The 13,948-nt window shown below is 44.7% G+C and overlaps 1 protein-coding gene across 2 annotated transcripts; it reads right to left on the minus strand.

The window, feature by feature from the left end:
- Window positions 1–3,603: 3,603 nt before the first annotated feature.
- LOC114790536 (NGFI-A-binding protein 1-like) lies at window positions 3,604–10,101 on the minus strand. Of its 2 annotated transcripts, none has more exons than XM_028980690.1 (8): window positions 9,830–10,101; window positions 8,001–8,814; window positions 7,771–7,904; window positions 7,612–7,663; window positions 6,005–6,103; window positions 5,615–5,780; window positions 5,345–5,473; window positions 3,604–4,965 (listed from the first exon to the last, which is right to left on the minus strand). In XM_028980690.1, the coding sequence occupies exons 2-8, from the start codon at window positions 8,790–8,792 to the stop codon at window positions 4,889–4,891; spliced, it is 1,449 nt and encodes a 482-aa protein (XP_028836523.1). In that variant the 5' UTR covers window positions 8,793–8,814; window positions 9,830–10,101; the 3' UTR covers window positions 3,604–4,888. The 2 variants fall into 2 exon arrangements, with proteins under 2 accessions (XP_028836523.1, XP_028836522.1); XM_028980689.1 differs by having other exon boundaries at window positions 6,005–6,124; window positions 9,830–10,100.
- Between the last annotated feature and the right edge of the window lie 3,847 nt (window positions 10,102–13,948).

Consider the following 13,948-nt stretch of genomic DNA (forward strand, 5'->3'; position numbering starts at 1 on the left):
ATTCCGTCACAAAATATTTCGTTACGATATTACCCATTCTGCATCACAGAAACATTATATACAATAAATATAACAGTAGTAATTACGTGGAATGCATTTTTGCTTATGGATCTAAGATGAAACCAAGCGGACGATTTGTACAGGCAGAGTCGGCGCGCAGTGGACTGTCTGAAGAATAAAGTGACCATGATTTAAACATCACTTCCTTGGACAAAGCCGCCGTGGTAGCGGTCCTCATCTCCATTTAATTTTGAAACGTTTAAATATATAAAGATTATGTACAATGTATAATGTGGATGTAATAAAAAAGTCTTAGCATCTCTTCTTGCTAGCTGCACTAACGTCCTTTACTTAGGAAATGACCTCCGAGCGTTTGAACCGTTTACACCACCTTAATCGAGTTAATTAATAAAGATGCCGTGAGAACGTGTGTTACTAATTGTTACTAATAGCTAACGAGAGTTAGCTACCTCTCATTGGAAATGTCGTGCAATGTCAGATCCTGACACGATTTTATTCCTGCATCATAGGTGGACGTGCATTATCGCTCATGATCCTTCTGTAGTAATTTGGCGTCATCTTGTGGACAATGGTGGTATCACATGCCTCCAGTTTAGATTATACGGATTCGTCGACAATTAAATTACTACTTCGTTTCTCAAAAATAATTAGAAGTATGACAATTACACTCTATGTTAATATGCATATAGAATGAGAAAATCAGTCCAGTGTGCCGAACATGCTGACCCCCAGGTTACCACCGATGGAAATTAAAAAAAAAAAAAAAAAAAAAAGTGAAGTGATTGTCACATGTGATACACAGCAGCACAGCACACGGTGCACACAGTGAAATTTGTCCTCTGCCTTTAACCCATCACCCTGAGTGAGCAGTGGGCAGCCATGACAGGCGCACGGGGAGCAGTGTGGGGGGACGGTGCTTTGCTCAGTGGCACCTCAGTGGCACCTTGGCGGATCGGGATTCGAACCGGCAACCTTCTGATTACAGGGCCGCTTCCTTAACCGCTAGGCCACCACTGCCCCCACTGAAATGGTAGAGGAGAGAAGTTGTACAAGATTCTTATGTGTTGAGAGAACAGTCTGGATGTTCTGGTGCAAACATTAGGGTTGCTGTTCACTCTCTGAGCTTCTGATCAACTGCAGCAGGTTATGACACTCACCTCTCGTCATGTCCTACAACCATATCTCACGTCTGGCAGTTCATTCTTCAGAATCAGAATCCTATACATAGTGTACATAAAGTGCAGTAAGACAGTTTCAGCTATTTAGGGGGGTAAGAAACTGTTCCTGTGTCGAGTGGTCCTTGTCTGCAGGCTTCCATAACGTCTGCCAGATGGCAGCAGGTCAAAAACAACAACAACAACAACATTTATTTCTTATATAGCCCAAAATCACATACAGTATGTCTCAATGGGCTTTGACAGGCCCTACAGTTGACACCCCCCACACTTGACCCTTCTGCACATGTGGAAAAACTCCACACAAAAAAAAACTCTAGGAGAGAGAAAAAAAGAAAGGAAGAAACCTTGGGAAGGAGTGATACAGAGAGGGACCCCCTTCCAGGGTAGAGTGAGCCTGCAAATGGTGTCAGTGCAGGGTTGGATATGATATAATAATAAGTCCTACGGTTGTAGGGTTGGAGAAGTCCAGGATGTGTTCAGTGTCATGGTCTAGATTACGTGTCCGTAACGATGTTACTGGTCCATTTGAAAATCCCTGAAGCTGTAGTTGTAATGGTGGTGGTGGCTGTGGTGACCCTTTGGTTTGTTTCATGTTTTGTCCTTGTAAAGCAGTTGTCAGGAACCAGGATTTATTTGCTGGTCTCTTCACTGGGGTCTGCCAGTAGTCTGGGTGCTTGATTCCGTGTCTCGGAGAAAAACAAACTGAAGCAGCGGCAGACGGTTGCACTGTACGACCAATCCTGAAATATGTGGTTATAGTGGTATATTGGTGCTACAGTGGCCCGGTACCCTAACTAGGACAGCCTAACTGGTGAATTTAACTTTGTCTGTGTCTAACAGGGGGACTCTGTGATAAACTGGACTTTATAATTGACACTGCGTCAAAATCAAGTGAAATGAGGGTCTGGGACTTTAGCAAAAAGCCAGAGAAAACAGATAGGTTTTGAGATTGGATTTAAACACTGAGACTGTGTCTGAATCCCGGACACTGACAGGCAAGCTGTTCCACAACTGCGGAGCTCTATAGGAGAAGGATCTGCTCCCAGCTGTGACCTTCTGCACCTTTGGTACCAGTAGTGACCCCGCACCCATTGATCGAAGGGGGCGTGGCGGTTCGTAAGGAACCAAAAGTTCACTCAGGTACTGTGGGGCGAGACCATTTAGAGCTTTATAGGTTAAAAGTAGGATTTTGTAGTCAATCCTAAATTTGATGGGTAACCAGTGCAGTGATTGTAAGACTGGGGTGATGTGGTCAAATTTCCTGGTTCTGGTTAGAACTCTGGCTGCAGCATTCTGTACTAGCTGGAGTTTACTCATGCACCTACTAGAGCATCCAGACAATAATGCATTGCAGTAATCTAACCTTGATGTAATAAATGCATGGACCAACTTTTCTGCATCATGCATTGAAATGATATTTCTTATTTTCGCAATATTTCTAAGGTGAAAGAATGCTATTCTAGTGACATTATCTACGTGCGAACTGAATGAGAAACCTGCATCAATGATGACACCCAGATCCTTCACTTCAATACTCGGTGAGATAGAAAGGCTATCCAGGGTTATTGTGTAGTCAGCCAGTTTATGCCTGGCTGCTTGAGGCCCGATTACAAGCGCTTCTGTCTTGACTGTGACCAGGGTGTGAGGGATCTGAGATGAGTTTCCCTGCCCTTTTCCTGGATCTGGAGAGGTACAGGTCCTGGATGGAGGGCAGGGGGGCACCTTTCTGCTGTCCGTACAGTCCGCTGCAGTCTGATCCTGTCTCTTTTAGTGGCTGCTCCATACCAGGCGGTGATGGTGGATCATAGGACAGACTCAATAACCGCAGTGTAGAATTGGATCAGCAGTCCTTAAAGATACTAATTTTTTATCCCCAGTAACGTTTGATTCTTTTCAAGTCCAGAATTTGTTAAAAGAGAGTTTTAAGCTGTGGCGTTGAAGGGGAAAACAAGGCATTCTTTTTACTGGCTGCCACCCACACAGAGGGAGCTTCGCAGCCCTTTTTAAGTGGGGGCGACGGTGTGCCATCCAGATCAGTCCAACTGAACACGTTTCCTCCCATGACCCTCTCGCTGCCGCCCACACACCCGGGTCACCAAGGCAATCTACTGCCGACGTCCCACGGGGGGCGGTTTGTTGCACGGAGCTGGGTCTGTGAAATTCCGGAGGTGTCTGGTGATGTGTCTCCCTGAGCAGATACGACCACAGCGTTTGTTTCTGTGTGTGTGTTTGTGTGAGCAAGTGCGTCATAGTGAGTCATCACCCAATTTCAAAATGTGTGAGTATGATGCACATGTAAATGAGCATGATAGGTGTGCCTTGATTGAGTAGTCCCTTTTTAGGCCATTCCGGACGTCAGGAAGTTATATTCAGCACGCGCAGGTAAGAAAGAAAGCGCGTCATCTGAGCTCAAAAAATAAATTTTAATATCTATGCGCTGTTACGCAAATAAAATATATTAGTGTTTACAAAACATGTGCATAACAAAACTGACCACTGACACGTTAAACATGGGACCACACAGTGCAACTCTGACCAACTACAGCCGCACTTCCATTTAAATACAGTAGAGTGTGGCACTTTAACACATGACAATGCAAACCAAAAGTTAAAATACTGTAGGAAAAGGTGAATCTGTAGGTCAGATATCAAGAGTACACGACTTGCATACAGAACATGCGGAAAAAAACAGAGGGATGTGATCTGATGTTATTTCTTACCACATGAACTCAGCTCCAGAAAGTACGAGGGTGTAAATAGTGCAAAACTCAGGATCCCTGAAGAACATAAAACACTAAAGGCGGAGTGAGACTTTCAGAGCCCAGACAAGAGTCATGACTGCACGCATACAATGTAGTCATATGTACCGATATGTACAGTTAAATATGATGAACGCACATTTAAAAACATTATTCATAAATCTACTGATATTTCCTACAAGAAAACTACCTACAAGTTCAACGCCTAACTGTCCTAAATGACAACCATTGCACGCTGAGCACAAAGACACTAACACATGTTCAGACGGAACGACCATCACAGGCTATTTCAAACACAGATGGATCTAGAAAGTAAAACATCGCTGGTAAAACACATGGAGCAGGAGGATTCACAAAAAAATGAAATAGGTGTGAAATTCTGGACGAAATACGAACACTATCATGATATCTGTCACTGTTGAAGCAACACACAGAGACTACAGGAAACACAATCACAAATTTCCACCCAAGGGCAAGCCCCACTCCATTAAGGTCAAGTCAGTTAAAGACATTAGTACCAAACAGCTTTCCACTGTTTTTTTTGTTTTTTTTTTCAACTTTTTGTTGGATAAACATTTACCCCCAAATTGCTTTTTTTTTTTTTTTACAAAAATTACAAACACATCAAAGAACCAAAATCCTTGTTTTTACAGGTCATCCTCAAACCACTTAAATTACATTCCCATTCAAAGGGACAACATCTCACATAGAGAACATGCACATTCTGGCAGTCTGTTTTAAACACTAATGAAGGTTCTAGGCGCTTTGGGGAAAAATAAATTATAAAAAGAAAAAATATATATATTTATATATATTAGGCAATGTTGGGTGTTAAGGCAGCACAGTTTCGCCCGTGCTTGCATGGTGATGGATATCGGTCGTTTTTTCTCTCTAATGAAATGGGGAGATGCATGTGTAGGTCTAAAGATGCTATCTGGAATCTTCTGGCTCTGATTTGATGGCGCTCTTCTCAAGAAGAAGACGGTTTCTATGAGAACTTCCATTTTCTGCAAGAAAGGAAAAGCAATAACATATTAAATCAAACCATGTACCCACTGTTTGAAAGAACGCACAAAAAAGAGATCATTAATTTAAAGTGTTTCCATTGGTAAATAAAACTGCAGATGGACATGAATTCTTCCCACAAAAACGCAGATGACGACCTGCACTCAACACTTTCAAAACCTTTGTACACTCTCTTCTCTTCCCACACTTAAGCGGCAAAAATCTAAGTAGGAGTAAAGCTGCTCAAAGGCCTCATACATGAAAGGGAAACTCCACCTTTAGGAGTCATCACACACCGTCAGACCAAGACACAGAGTGACCGTAGGAGGTGAAGAATTTGATGTGTCTTGTGAAAAAAAATGTTCCTTTCCCCTCCCCTACCTGAATTCTGGATCCTTGACTCTTCTGACGCCTGGTTATGGTGCCGCTTAAGCTCATTGGCCAGCTGTTTTCCAAGTCGGATTTCACCTTCGGCTTGGCTGGCCACACGGAGATTCAAAGGCCTCTCGGCTACACAGAGAATGCAATAAGCGTCGTTATTTACACTCAGCTCAATTCCACGTTCTCTTGAAGTTCTACAAGGCGATTCTTATACTTTGGACAGTAAGGATTATAAACATCAACAGCAGCAGTTTGCAGGTGAGACGGTACCTTGCTCCCGGCTGTTGTCAGGGGAGACGCCGTTGGCACGGTGTCTGTTGTCAAGGTGTTTCAGAGCTTCTGCCGGAATCTTCCAATCAAGCGCCTGGAGTCTGTCCTGGGCTGCAGCATCACGAAGGATCTCCATCTGCTTGGCTAACAGATGTTCCAGCTGCATCTGTGATACACACACACACCAACACATAGAGAAAAGCGTGAATGACTGCAGCAGCACCACACTCACCACCCTCAAATGTAACACCTCATGTGCAAGGACAAGGTTTGTCTTCAGAGATGTAGTAATACTGAAAGTAGGGGCCAAGTTTGAAACCACAGGTCATGGGTTACGAGATGGACACCGGTTTGTGCTCAACCAGTCAAAATAAAAAATGAAGCAGATACCTGTAGGTTTCGCCCAACCATGGACTCTCCTTTAGACAAGGCGCATGCCAGCTGCTCCTTCAGCGTCTCCTGCCGCATAGAGATAGCCTGGAGAGCCTCCTGTGGGTCAAAGTACCCATCCTGTAGACAATTTCACGTAAAGGTACAATTTAACCTCCAAAAATGCAAAAACATTTAAAAGAATTAGGTCTGGCGTAAGGCATTGACAGCATCAGCGCGATCGTTCATCAAAGATGTCAATGTAGAAAGAAGTTATATATTATATGTAAAATTCTGTTGGTCCATGGTGGGCTGCCAGCTTCCATAAAAGCAATAAAACACTTTCTGTATTCAAGCCCCCATGTTTACATTGGTTATTGTATTCTATCATATTGTATTGGTTATTGAATGCTGCCTCTGTCATTATTTTGCACTTAATTTACTCTTACTTGAACTTTTACTTTGTAATTTCGAGCTTAAGAGCAATAAAGAATGCAGGTGGTAAATAGAAGGAATAAATTGCTATATTAGTCAATTAAGGTGTAAAAAATCCAGAATCGTAAGATTAATCGTTTTGCCCAGCCCTAAAAAGAATCCTGTTGTGTAACTCAATCATAATCCGTTTTTTTTTTTTTTTTTCATTCTGGCTTTTTATTCATATCTCTGGTGCAAACATGACATTTACACATATCCCCGAGCCTGTCATTACAAAGTGAGTCACCGCCATCCTTCAGTTGTCTCACCAGAAAAGACTACAGAGCCCATTACCAGCAATAAGAAGCGCGATGCACACAGTAAAAAAAGGCTTAATGCTTTCATTACTCCAAAATTTATGCTATTTTGACTCCCATAAAAAAGGGTTAAACAGAAACCAAATTAGCATATTAACTTTCGTTGTTGTGTTAACTGTTTTTGGTGGCGCTGACTGGCGTCTAAACCTGTAGCGACCAGAAGACTGGGAGGTCGCCGAGGCCACTACTTTTACATCAGGAGTCGGACTTTTTCCTCATCTTGCCCTCGGCCTACTGCCGGCGGTTTCTGGTCTTGCGTGCGCACGCATGACGTGAACAAAGGAGCAGTTACCGCCTATCTCGCCGAGCCTGCTGCTGCACGGGGGTGGACGGTTCCTATATCTGCCCACATAATGATGTCAACATTTCAATGATGAGGCCTGCAATGGGGTTTCCTCCGAGAGGAATGGGGCGGGGGTGGCAGGGGCGGCGTCTAATGACTTTTTTGCACAATCTCTGTGGAGACTCGGAGAACAAGAGAACAGATTTGCTTGTTCACACGTTTCTTCGCTCACAGTCCGGGAGTGAAGGTAATCCTAGCCAGGATGCTGGCAGGTCTTTGTTAGGGACCAAGAATATTGTGCTGCTCATGATGCAGCTTTAGAGAAACAAATACCCCGTGATTCATGGCATTAATTGTTCTCCTGAGGGTTCCTCGACAGAAGCCTGCTAGTGTGTAAAGAATATTCTTTTTATTTATTTATATTGTGAACAGAATTGATTGAAATACTGTGTGTGTAGGAGTGTGCAAGCAACATATTGGATAACTAAGAATTTAAAAATCAATAAAAATCACACAATAACAGATCTAAGAGACACATAAGCATGAACAGTTACCTCAGTTTTGATCCTTTTGGGTGACTGCTCGTCCCTGTCTCCGCAACGGGACCTGGAGTAAAAAAAAAAAAAAAAAACAGGCCTCTGAGTAACAGGTCAAAGGTCAACTTTGACAAAACAACATATGATGAAATGTTTGGAATGGGACGAGGGTCTTACTTGCAGGTCCTGTAGGTGTACTTGTAGGTGACCTCTCGGGAGACCTGGCGGGCCAAGCTGAACAGCTCGTCCCTGCGGGTCAGTAAGGAGACGTCCTTCATGCACAGCTGAGCGGCCGCTTCATTCACGGTCAGCTACAGCGCGAGGAGAAATGGAGAAACAGCACATCATTTCTGATTAGCAACATGTATGGAGCATCATCTCATAAATAAATGCTACCCTTTTCCTACCTCGTGCAGGGTTAGATGCTTGCCATCTCTTCTCTTGGAATCAAAACGGCCATAGATGGCGCTGTACTTGCGAATCTCCTCTTCCCTTTGCGGGTCTTCCTCACTCATCTCGAAGATGTGTCCGATCGTCTTGGCCAGCTTCTTGTTCCCCTTGACCTGCTCCCGGACCTCGTCCACGTTGCTCTTGGGCAGGGCCTTGGCTATCCTCTCCACGCACTCCGTCACTGCCTGTAGAGCGATGGCGTCCAGGGCTTCCAGGCCGTCTCGTGGAGAACACGGCGAGTTCACCTCACAGGGTGACAGGCTGTGCTCGCTGTCGTTGGGGTGAAGGCCAGCCCAGAAACGACCGCCTTCGCTGCCGCTCAGCAAGGGGGACCCACTCGGGGTCCCTTCCCTGCTCAAATCTGACTTAGCCACCTCCAGACAGGACACCTTGGGGACTTTAAGGGTGTGCAGCTCTCGGGGAGTGCTGCAGGGGCTGGCCGAGCCCTCCGGCAGCTTGTAAATGGGGATGCTGCAGACCGGCAGTGTGGCCAGGGGCTGGTTGAAGAGGGCTGGGTTGGTGACCCAGTCACGTAGGGCCTTCTGTAGCCGGCGCACATGCAGGGGCTTGCTGGCCATGCCCACTAGCGCCATGATCTCCAGGAACTCCTCCTCGCCCGCCTCGCACAGCTGCTGGACGTCATCCCCGCCCTGCTGGATAAAGGCGTCGTAGTAGCACAGCAGGTTGGCCCTCTGCAGGATGCGGTAGAGCTGGAGCTCCCCGAGGCTCCTCAACAAAGATGACGCCATTCGGATGGAGGACGTCGACTATCTGTGAGAGAGAGAGGAGAAAATTGCTGCAGCACACTACGACAGACCAGTCTTGCGGAGCAGCATTCCATATCGACTTTTGCAGCACTTTGGAGCTGTTAATGGATTCCTGCCATGACGCATTACTCAGTTACAGTGTTTTTATCCTTTTTTTCCGAGCATATTGAGCAGGTTGGAACAGAGCGCACGGCATCGGGGATTAAAGGGCGGGGACGCACTTCGCCCTGTGTTTAATGCTCAATTGTCGATTTCGCCGAAATGTGAAAAGCTGCTGCACGCCTTGTTTTTTTTTTTTTTGTGGCTAGTTTACTCATGTGAACACGTCAATCAAGCATGTGGTCAATTACACCACAGGAGACCGTCCCTCAGCATTCTGATTCATTCTGATGCCGAGAACTTCCCATCAGCAGCAGACCACCCCCTGAAAAACAGCCAAACTCAGCAAAACTTCACAAACAGCGCGGCATCGGCACACACAAGCCTCACCCTGGATCGGTCAGTCAAGACGACAATTTTAATGTGTCCTAACCATCACATATCATTATTATGATGTATCATATTAGAATAAAAGATTTAACCCTTGACGAGAACACGTGCACACTTACGGAGCATGACTGTAACAGGTGGGACGGAATGACTGTAAGAAATTCACCTTTATTCCATTATTGATTAGGATTACGGTCTTTCCAGAAAGGTGCATTTCCCCACGAGCACCTCCCATTTAACTAGATTCCCAGTATCTACTGAGAAAAACCATATATATATACACAGCGGGACAGGTCCAGCATAATGCGTGGGAAATGCAACATCCCAGCTGAAACGAGATTGTTGGTCACAATAAAATGATCAGAAACTTCATTTTAAACACAAGGACGCTATAACTACACCCATATTGGCATACATAGTTTTAAACTGCGAAACAAAGTAAGATAAAAAAAAATTTAAAAAAAAGGCGTGCACGTCACTTTCCGAGACGGAGACAGGCGGACCCGTTACCGAACGCCGTGACCTCTGACCTGCAGGTGGCACCGGGCGGCTCCTCTCGAGGACCTCGGTTCTGCTTCTCTCGGCGAGCGTGTGCGTGCGGGTCGGTCCCCCGTCCGTCTCCACTGCCTCGAGATGGGATATTCCGCCGCTGCTACACTGCTCTCTCACTCCCACGCCGCCGCGTGACGCAAATCCCGGCGTGGGCGGCCACTGCGCGTGGGAGGCTGCTGCATGGAATACCGAGCGCTGCCGTCGGGCGGACAGCTGGGGCTCTGGCGGTGTTGCCAGATCCCGCGGGGGGAAGTCCAAATATAGCGACGTGCCCCGGGGCGTCAGCTCAACCTGTACGCGTTTCAGATGCTTTCCGGATGTTCATGTAAGGCTGACGTGGAAGTAATTACAGAGAGACAGACATCTTGACCTCTGATATTGGCATACATGTTTTATTGTGTTTGCGTTATTCTTTACAAACCCTAAAATCTCGGAAGAGTGCGCGTAAAATAAACTAAAAACCCAAAACTCATAGCCGCTTAAAATAAGCAGTACTGGCAACACGAGACCCTGTCTCGGTGGAGCCATCAAGCCCACAACGTACCCCCTACTCATTTACTTATTTAAGTTCATAATCCTCTACTCGTAAACCCAAATATAGACGGGCACATTTTATATTAATCATTATTATCATTATTCCTGCGGTTCTTTATTGTAGCTTTTTGTTTTGCAATTTCCAGTTTGAGGTGGTGCTTTCAAAGTGTACTCAGTGATGCAGTAATTATGAATCCAAGTTGGCTGCTGTTCCAAATACATAGGTACTAAATTGATCAATAGAATTGCAGTCAGAATAATATCAATAATAACGCACCGCCAGTATTTTGCAAGGTGTGAATTCACATTTTTACACCTTTTGTGAGTCATTCCCTATTGTTTCCCAATTAATTCTCTGTTAAAAAGAGAACACACTCTTCGCTTGACTCACTGTTGCACATTTATAATATTTTCCCTCCATCAAACAGAGAGAGAGAGAGAGAGAGACATGGGGGGACATTTCCTGTGTAGCAGGTATCCTCCTTCAACACAACTCCCACTCAGCCCCTCCCTGTACGCTGCGTGCTGGTTGCCCTTCATGAGAGAAAAGTACAGCCTCATCTAACCACACACACAGACACACACACACACACACACACACACACACATGCACACACCATTTTCTGCCCCCAATCAACCACCTCCTTCCCACACATTTAACTACACACACAATACACACATGCACATACACACCACATCCGTCATAGACTATGACTTTTCAAATCCGGCTGGGATTTAAAATGCTACTGTTTTTTAACTTTATCTTCTTCTTTTTAATATTCAAAAACCCTTTCAGAATCCATTTTAACCTGAAAATTATTAGTCTTATCAGGGGTGTGCTGCATTTGTTGTACATTTTAGACCATGTTGTGCGCACACACTCCATCGTCCCCCAGTTACAAACATCGCAGCCACAAGCCCACGCATAGCCCTCCCAGCCCCTCACCCTGACGACAACGCCCACTCAGCACTGGGGTCTCTTGCGCTTACTCACTCACACATGCACACACACACACACACACACACACACACACACAAATGCAAACACAGGCATACGTAAAACCCACACCACAAACCCACACGGTCACAAAAAGCAGTCACTCACACATACACGCACCCCAGGCCCACACCTACTACCCCGACACACAAGCAGTGACAACTACACAAAAAAGTGCCATACCCCGCATTCGACAAAGTAAGCAATGTTGTGCTTTCTCTTTGTATGTGTATGTGTGTGTGTGTGGTTGTGTGCGATAAAGGAAGCAGCTCATGGTGGGGTGAGTGGGTGTCTGTGTGGGTGGAAGAGCACATGTGGGTGTGTATTTGTGTGGGAGGGCATGCCTGTCATGTTAAGATTGGCACAGCAATTTGAAATCTTTTTTTGCCCTCCCCCCACTTGGATTATTAAAAAGAAATGTCATTTTATTAACCATTTCAGTACTTTTCTAATAAAACATTCTAACAATCGTTATACGCACACTTTAATAGGGTTTTGGACAGGTGGTAGTCTAGACAATAGTGTGAGGGTCTTATCAGTACTGTGTGGGTGAACGTTTCAGGTCAGGGTGCAGTTCATTCATTTACCGTGTTCAAAACCCCACACACAGACACATACACACACTTTCCACACTAAACCTAACAATGTGCACAAAACACCTCCGCTGACCTTCTTTGCTCCATTACAGGCAATTAGAGGAGTTGGTGAGTGGGTGAGAGGGTTCAAGAAAGAGCAAGGACACAGAGAGAGAGAGAGATGGTCTCTACTAATGACCTTGCTCAGAGTTACATGTCCATCGGTTCCTTTGGCCCCAAATGCACAACCTCACCTCCTGGCGACCGATGAGAAAAAAAAAATTATCTGTAGGACTTACAGTCTACTTAAAGTTGCTTATTCCATTGCTTAAAGTACAAATGTTATCCGGTCAACATGCCATGAAGCTGCCTTTTTCTCATCTTGGCTATGGGTTCCCTAAAATCGGTATGAAAAATGTAGAAATACAGTTTGCTTCACTGTTTCTTTCTGGCTTGTGACCAACTTAAGAGAGATGAAAAAACAGACTTCTGCACATTGAACCTCAGGATCTGAAATAAAACAAGTAATTAAACAATCCAAACAGAAGTATGAAAGGGGAAGATGAGCTCTTTGAAGCTCTGCAAGCGTTTTTGCATGATAAAAGCGCCACTGAGTTTTTGATATCTGGTCCCCAGACACCAGTCAAAATGAAGAGTGTGGAGATCTCGCCCCCCTCCCTGCCCACCCTTATAAAGAAACCCCTATCAGCTGGTTTACTTGGAATTAGCTCATGACACACACACACGCATAACGAGACACTTATTGTCGGACGTTGTAGTCAGTTCCCTCCTGTCTTCTGATGCATCATGTGATTTAAAATGACAAGACTGAAGAACAAAAAAAAAAAAAGTTAATGGAAACATACGATAACGTTTCATCTGGCTGACACGCTTGGGGGAGGATTCACACTTGTGGGTTATTTGCAACTCCCAGTGGCGCTGGCCTGCTGAGGCTGCCCGAGCCCCCCCCGGTCCCCATCCTGACAGGTAGGTGGGGCGGAGGGCGCCCACGTCTGGCCTGCTGTGTGGGAGTCATGTAAGGGCCCATTGATTACACACCAAACATAAAGCCTCTCACTGTTCTCTCATTTCTGAGAACATCCACCACATTCCTCTCTTCCTGATGCCAGCATCACGTGAGAACGATAAACACTATTAAAAGATTTGGTTTAAAATACATAAAATCTAAGACAGCCCCTCTGCTGGGTTCACACATTTTATTTTGTTCTTCCCTATATTATAGATCATTACGGTGGATAAGCGTCGGCATAAATTACATACTAGCAAATCATGATTAGGCTAGCTAAAGCGGTGTGAAGTGGAAAAGCCTGCCATTCTTCAGCAAAATTTGATCCAAATCAAAATCCAAAAGCAGTGGGCTTTGCCTTAATTAAAACCTAAATTTATCAATGAAAGTGACGTTACGGTCATTATAGAATTCTATGTTTTATATTTGTTTTTCACTTGCGACCTTCAGAGATAACATTTGAAGACACGCACTTGCTTTTATTAGCTGTTGGAAAAGTACCTCTTTGGTGTTAAATCGGTTATTTTTGAGACCTCACAGTGGAAAGAGTTTTTTTTTAACGCCACAACGCTTCAACTGACAAGATTATTTTCCATCATTATTCTAACGTGAAAGTGCAGTCTTCAGGCTGAATCAGAGTAGACCTCAATCCTGGTTTTCATTGGTTTCATCCTTCTGAAGGGACTGGGGCTTGTGCAAACAGGCCATAAACGCCTCTGTATGCTGACCGGTCTATCAAAACGTTTGCAGATCTCACTACTCTGCAGCCATCTTGATTGCAGGAGAAAAAGTACAAGATAACAGTAATATTTTATTTATGCATTATATATACATACCTTTTTTTTAACATAGCACCAAAATATCCAATAACCAATCCAAAACACAGGCAAGTGGATTCTGTAAAAGATTAAGGCAGATAACGAGGCAAACATATCAAGCGATTAGAGATGAACTGACCCTAAAG

Source organism: Denticeps clupeoides, chromosome 5, assembly GCF_900700375.1.
Source record: "Denticeps clupeoides chromosome 5, fDenClu1.1, whole genome shotgun sequence".
In the NCBI taxonomy this organism is placed as follows: Eukaryota; Metazoa; Chordata; class Actinopteri; order Clupeiformes; family Denticipitidae; genus Denticeps; species Denticeps clupeoides.

Excerpts from the sequence above, each read along its gene's own strand:
- LOC114790536 (XM_028980689.1), bottom strand. The coding sequence starts at position 8,792 with ATGGCGTCATCTTTGTTGAGGAGCCTCGGGGAGCTCCAGCTCTACCGC. Across the intron at positions 7,664-7,770 it reads TACACCTACAGGACCTGCAA|GTCCCGTTGCGGAGACAGGG; the intron begins GTAAGACCCTCG and ends TTTTTACTCCAG. Across the intron at positions 6,125-7,611 it reads CCAAAAGGATCAAAACTGAG|GATGGGTACTTTGACCCACA; the intron begins GTAACTGTTCAT and ends AATTGTCTACAG.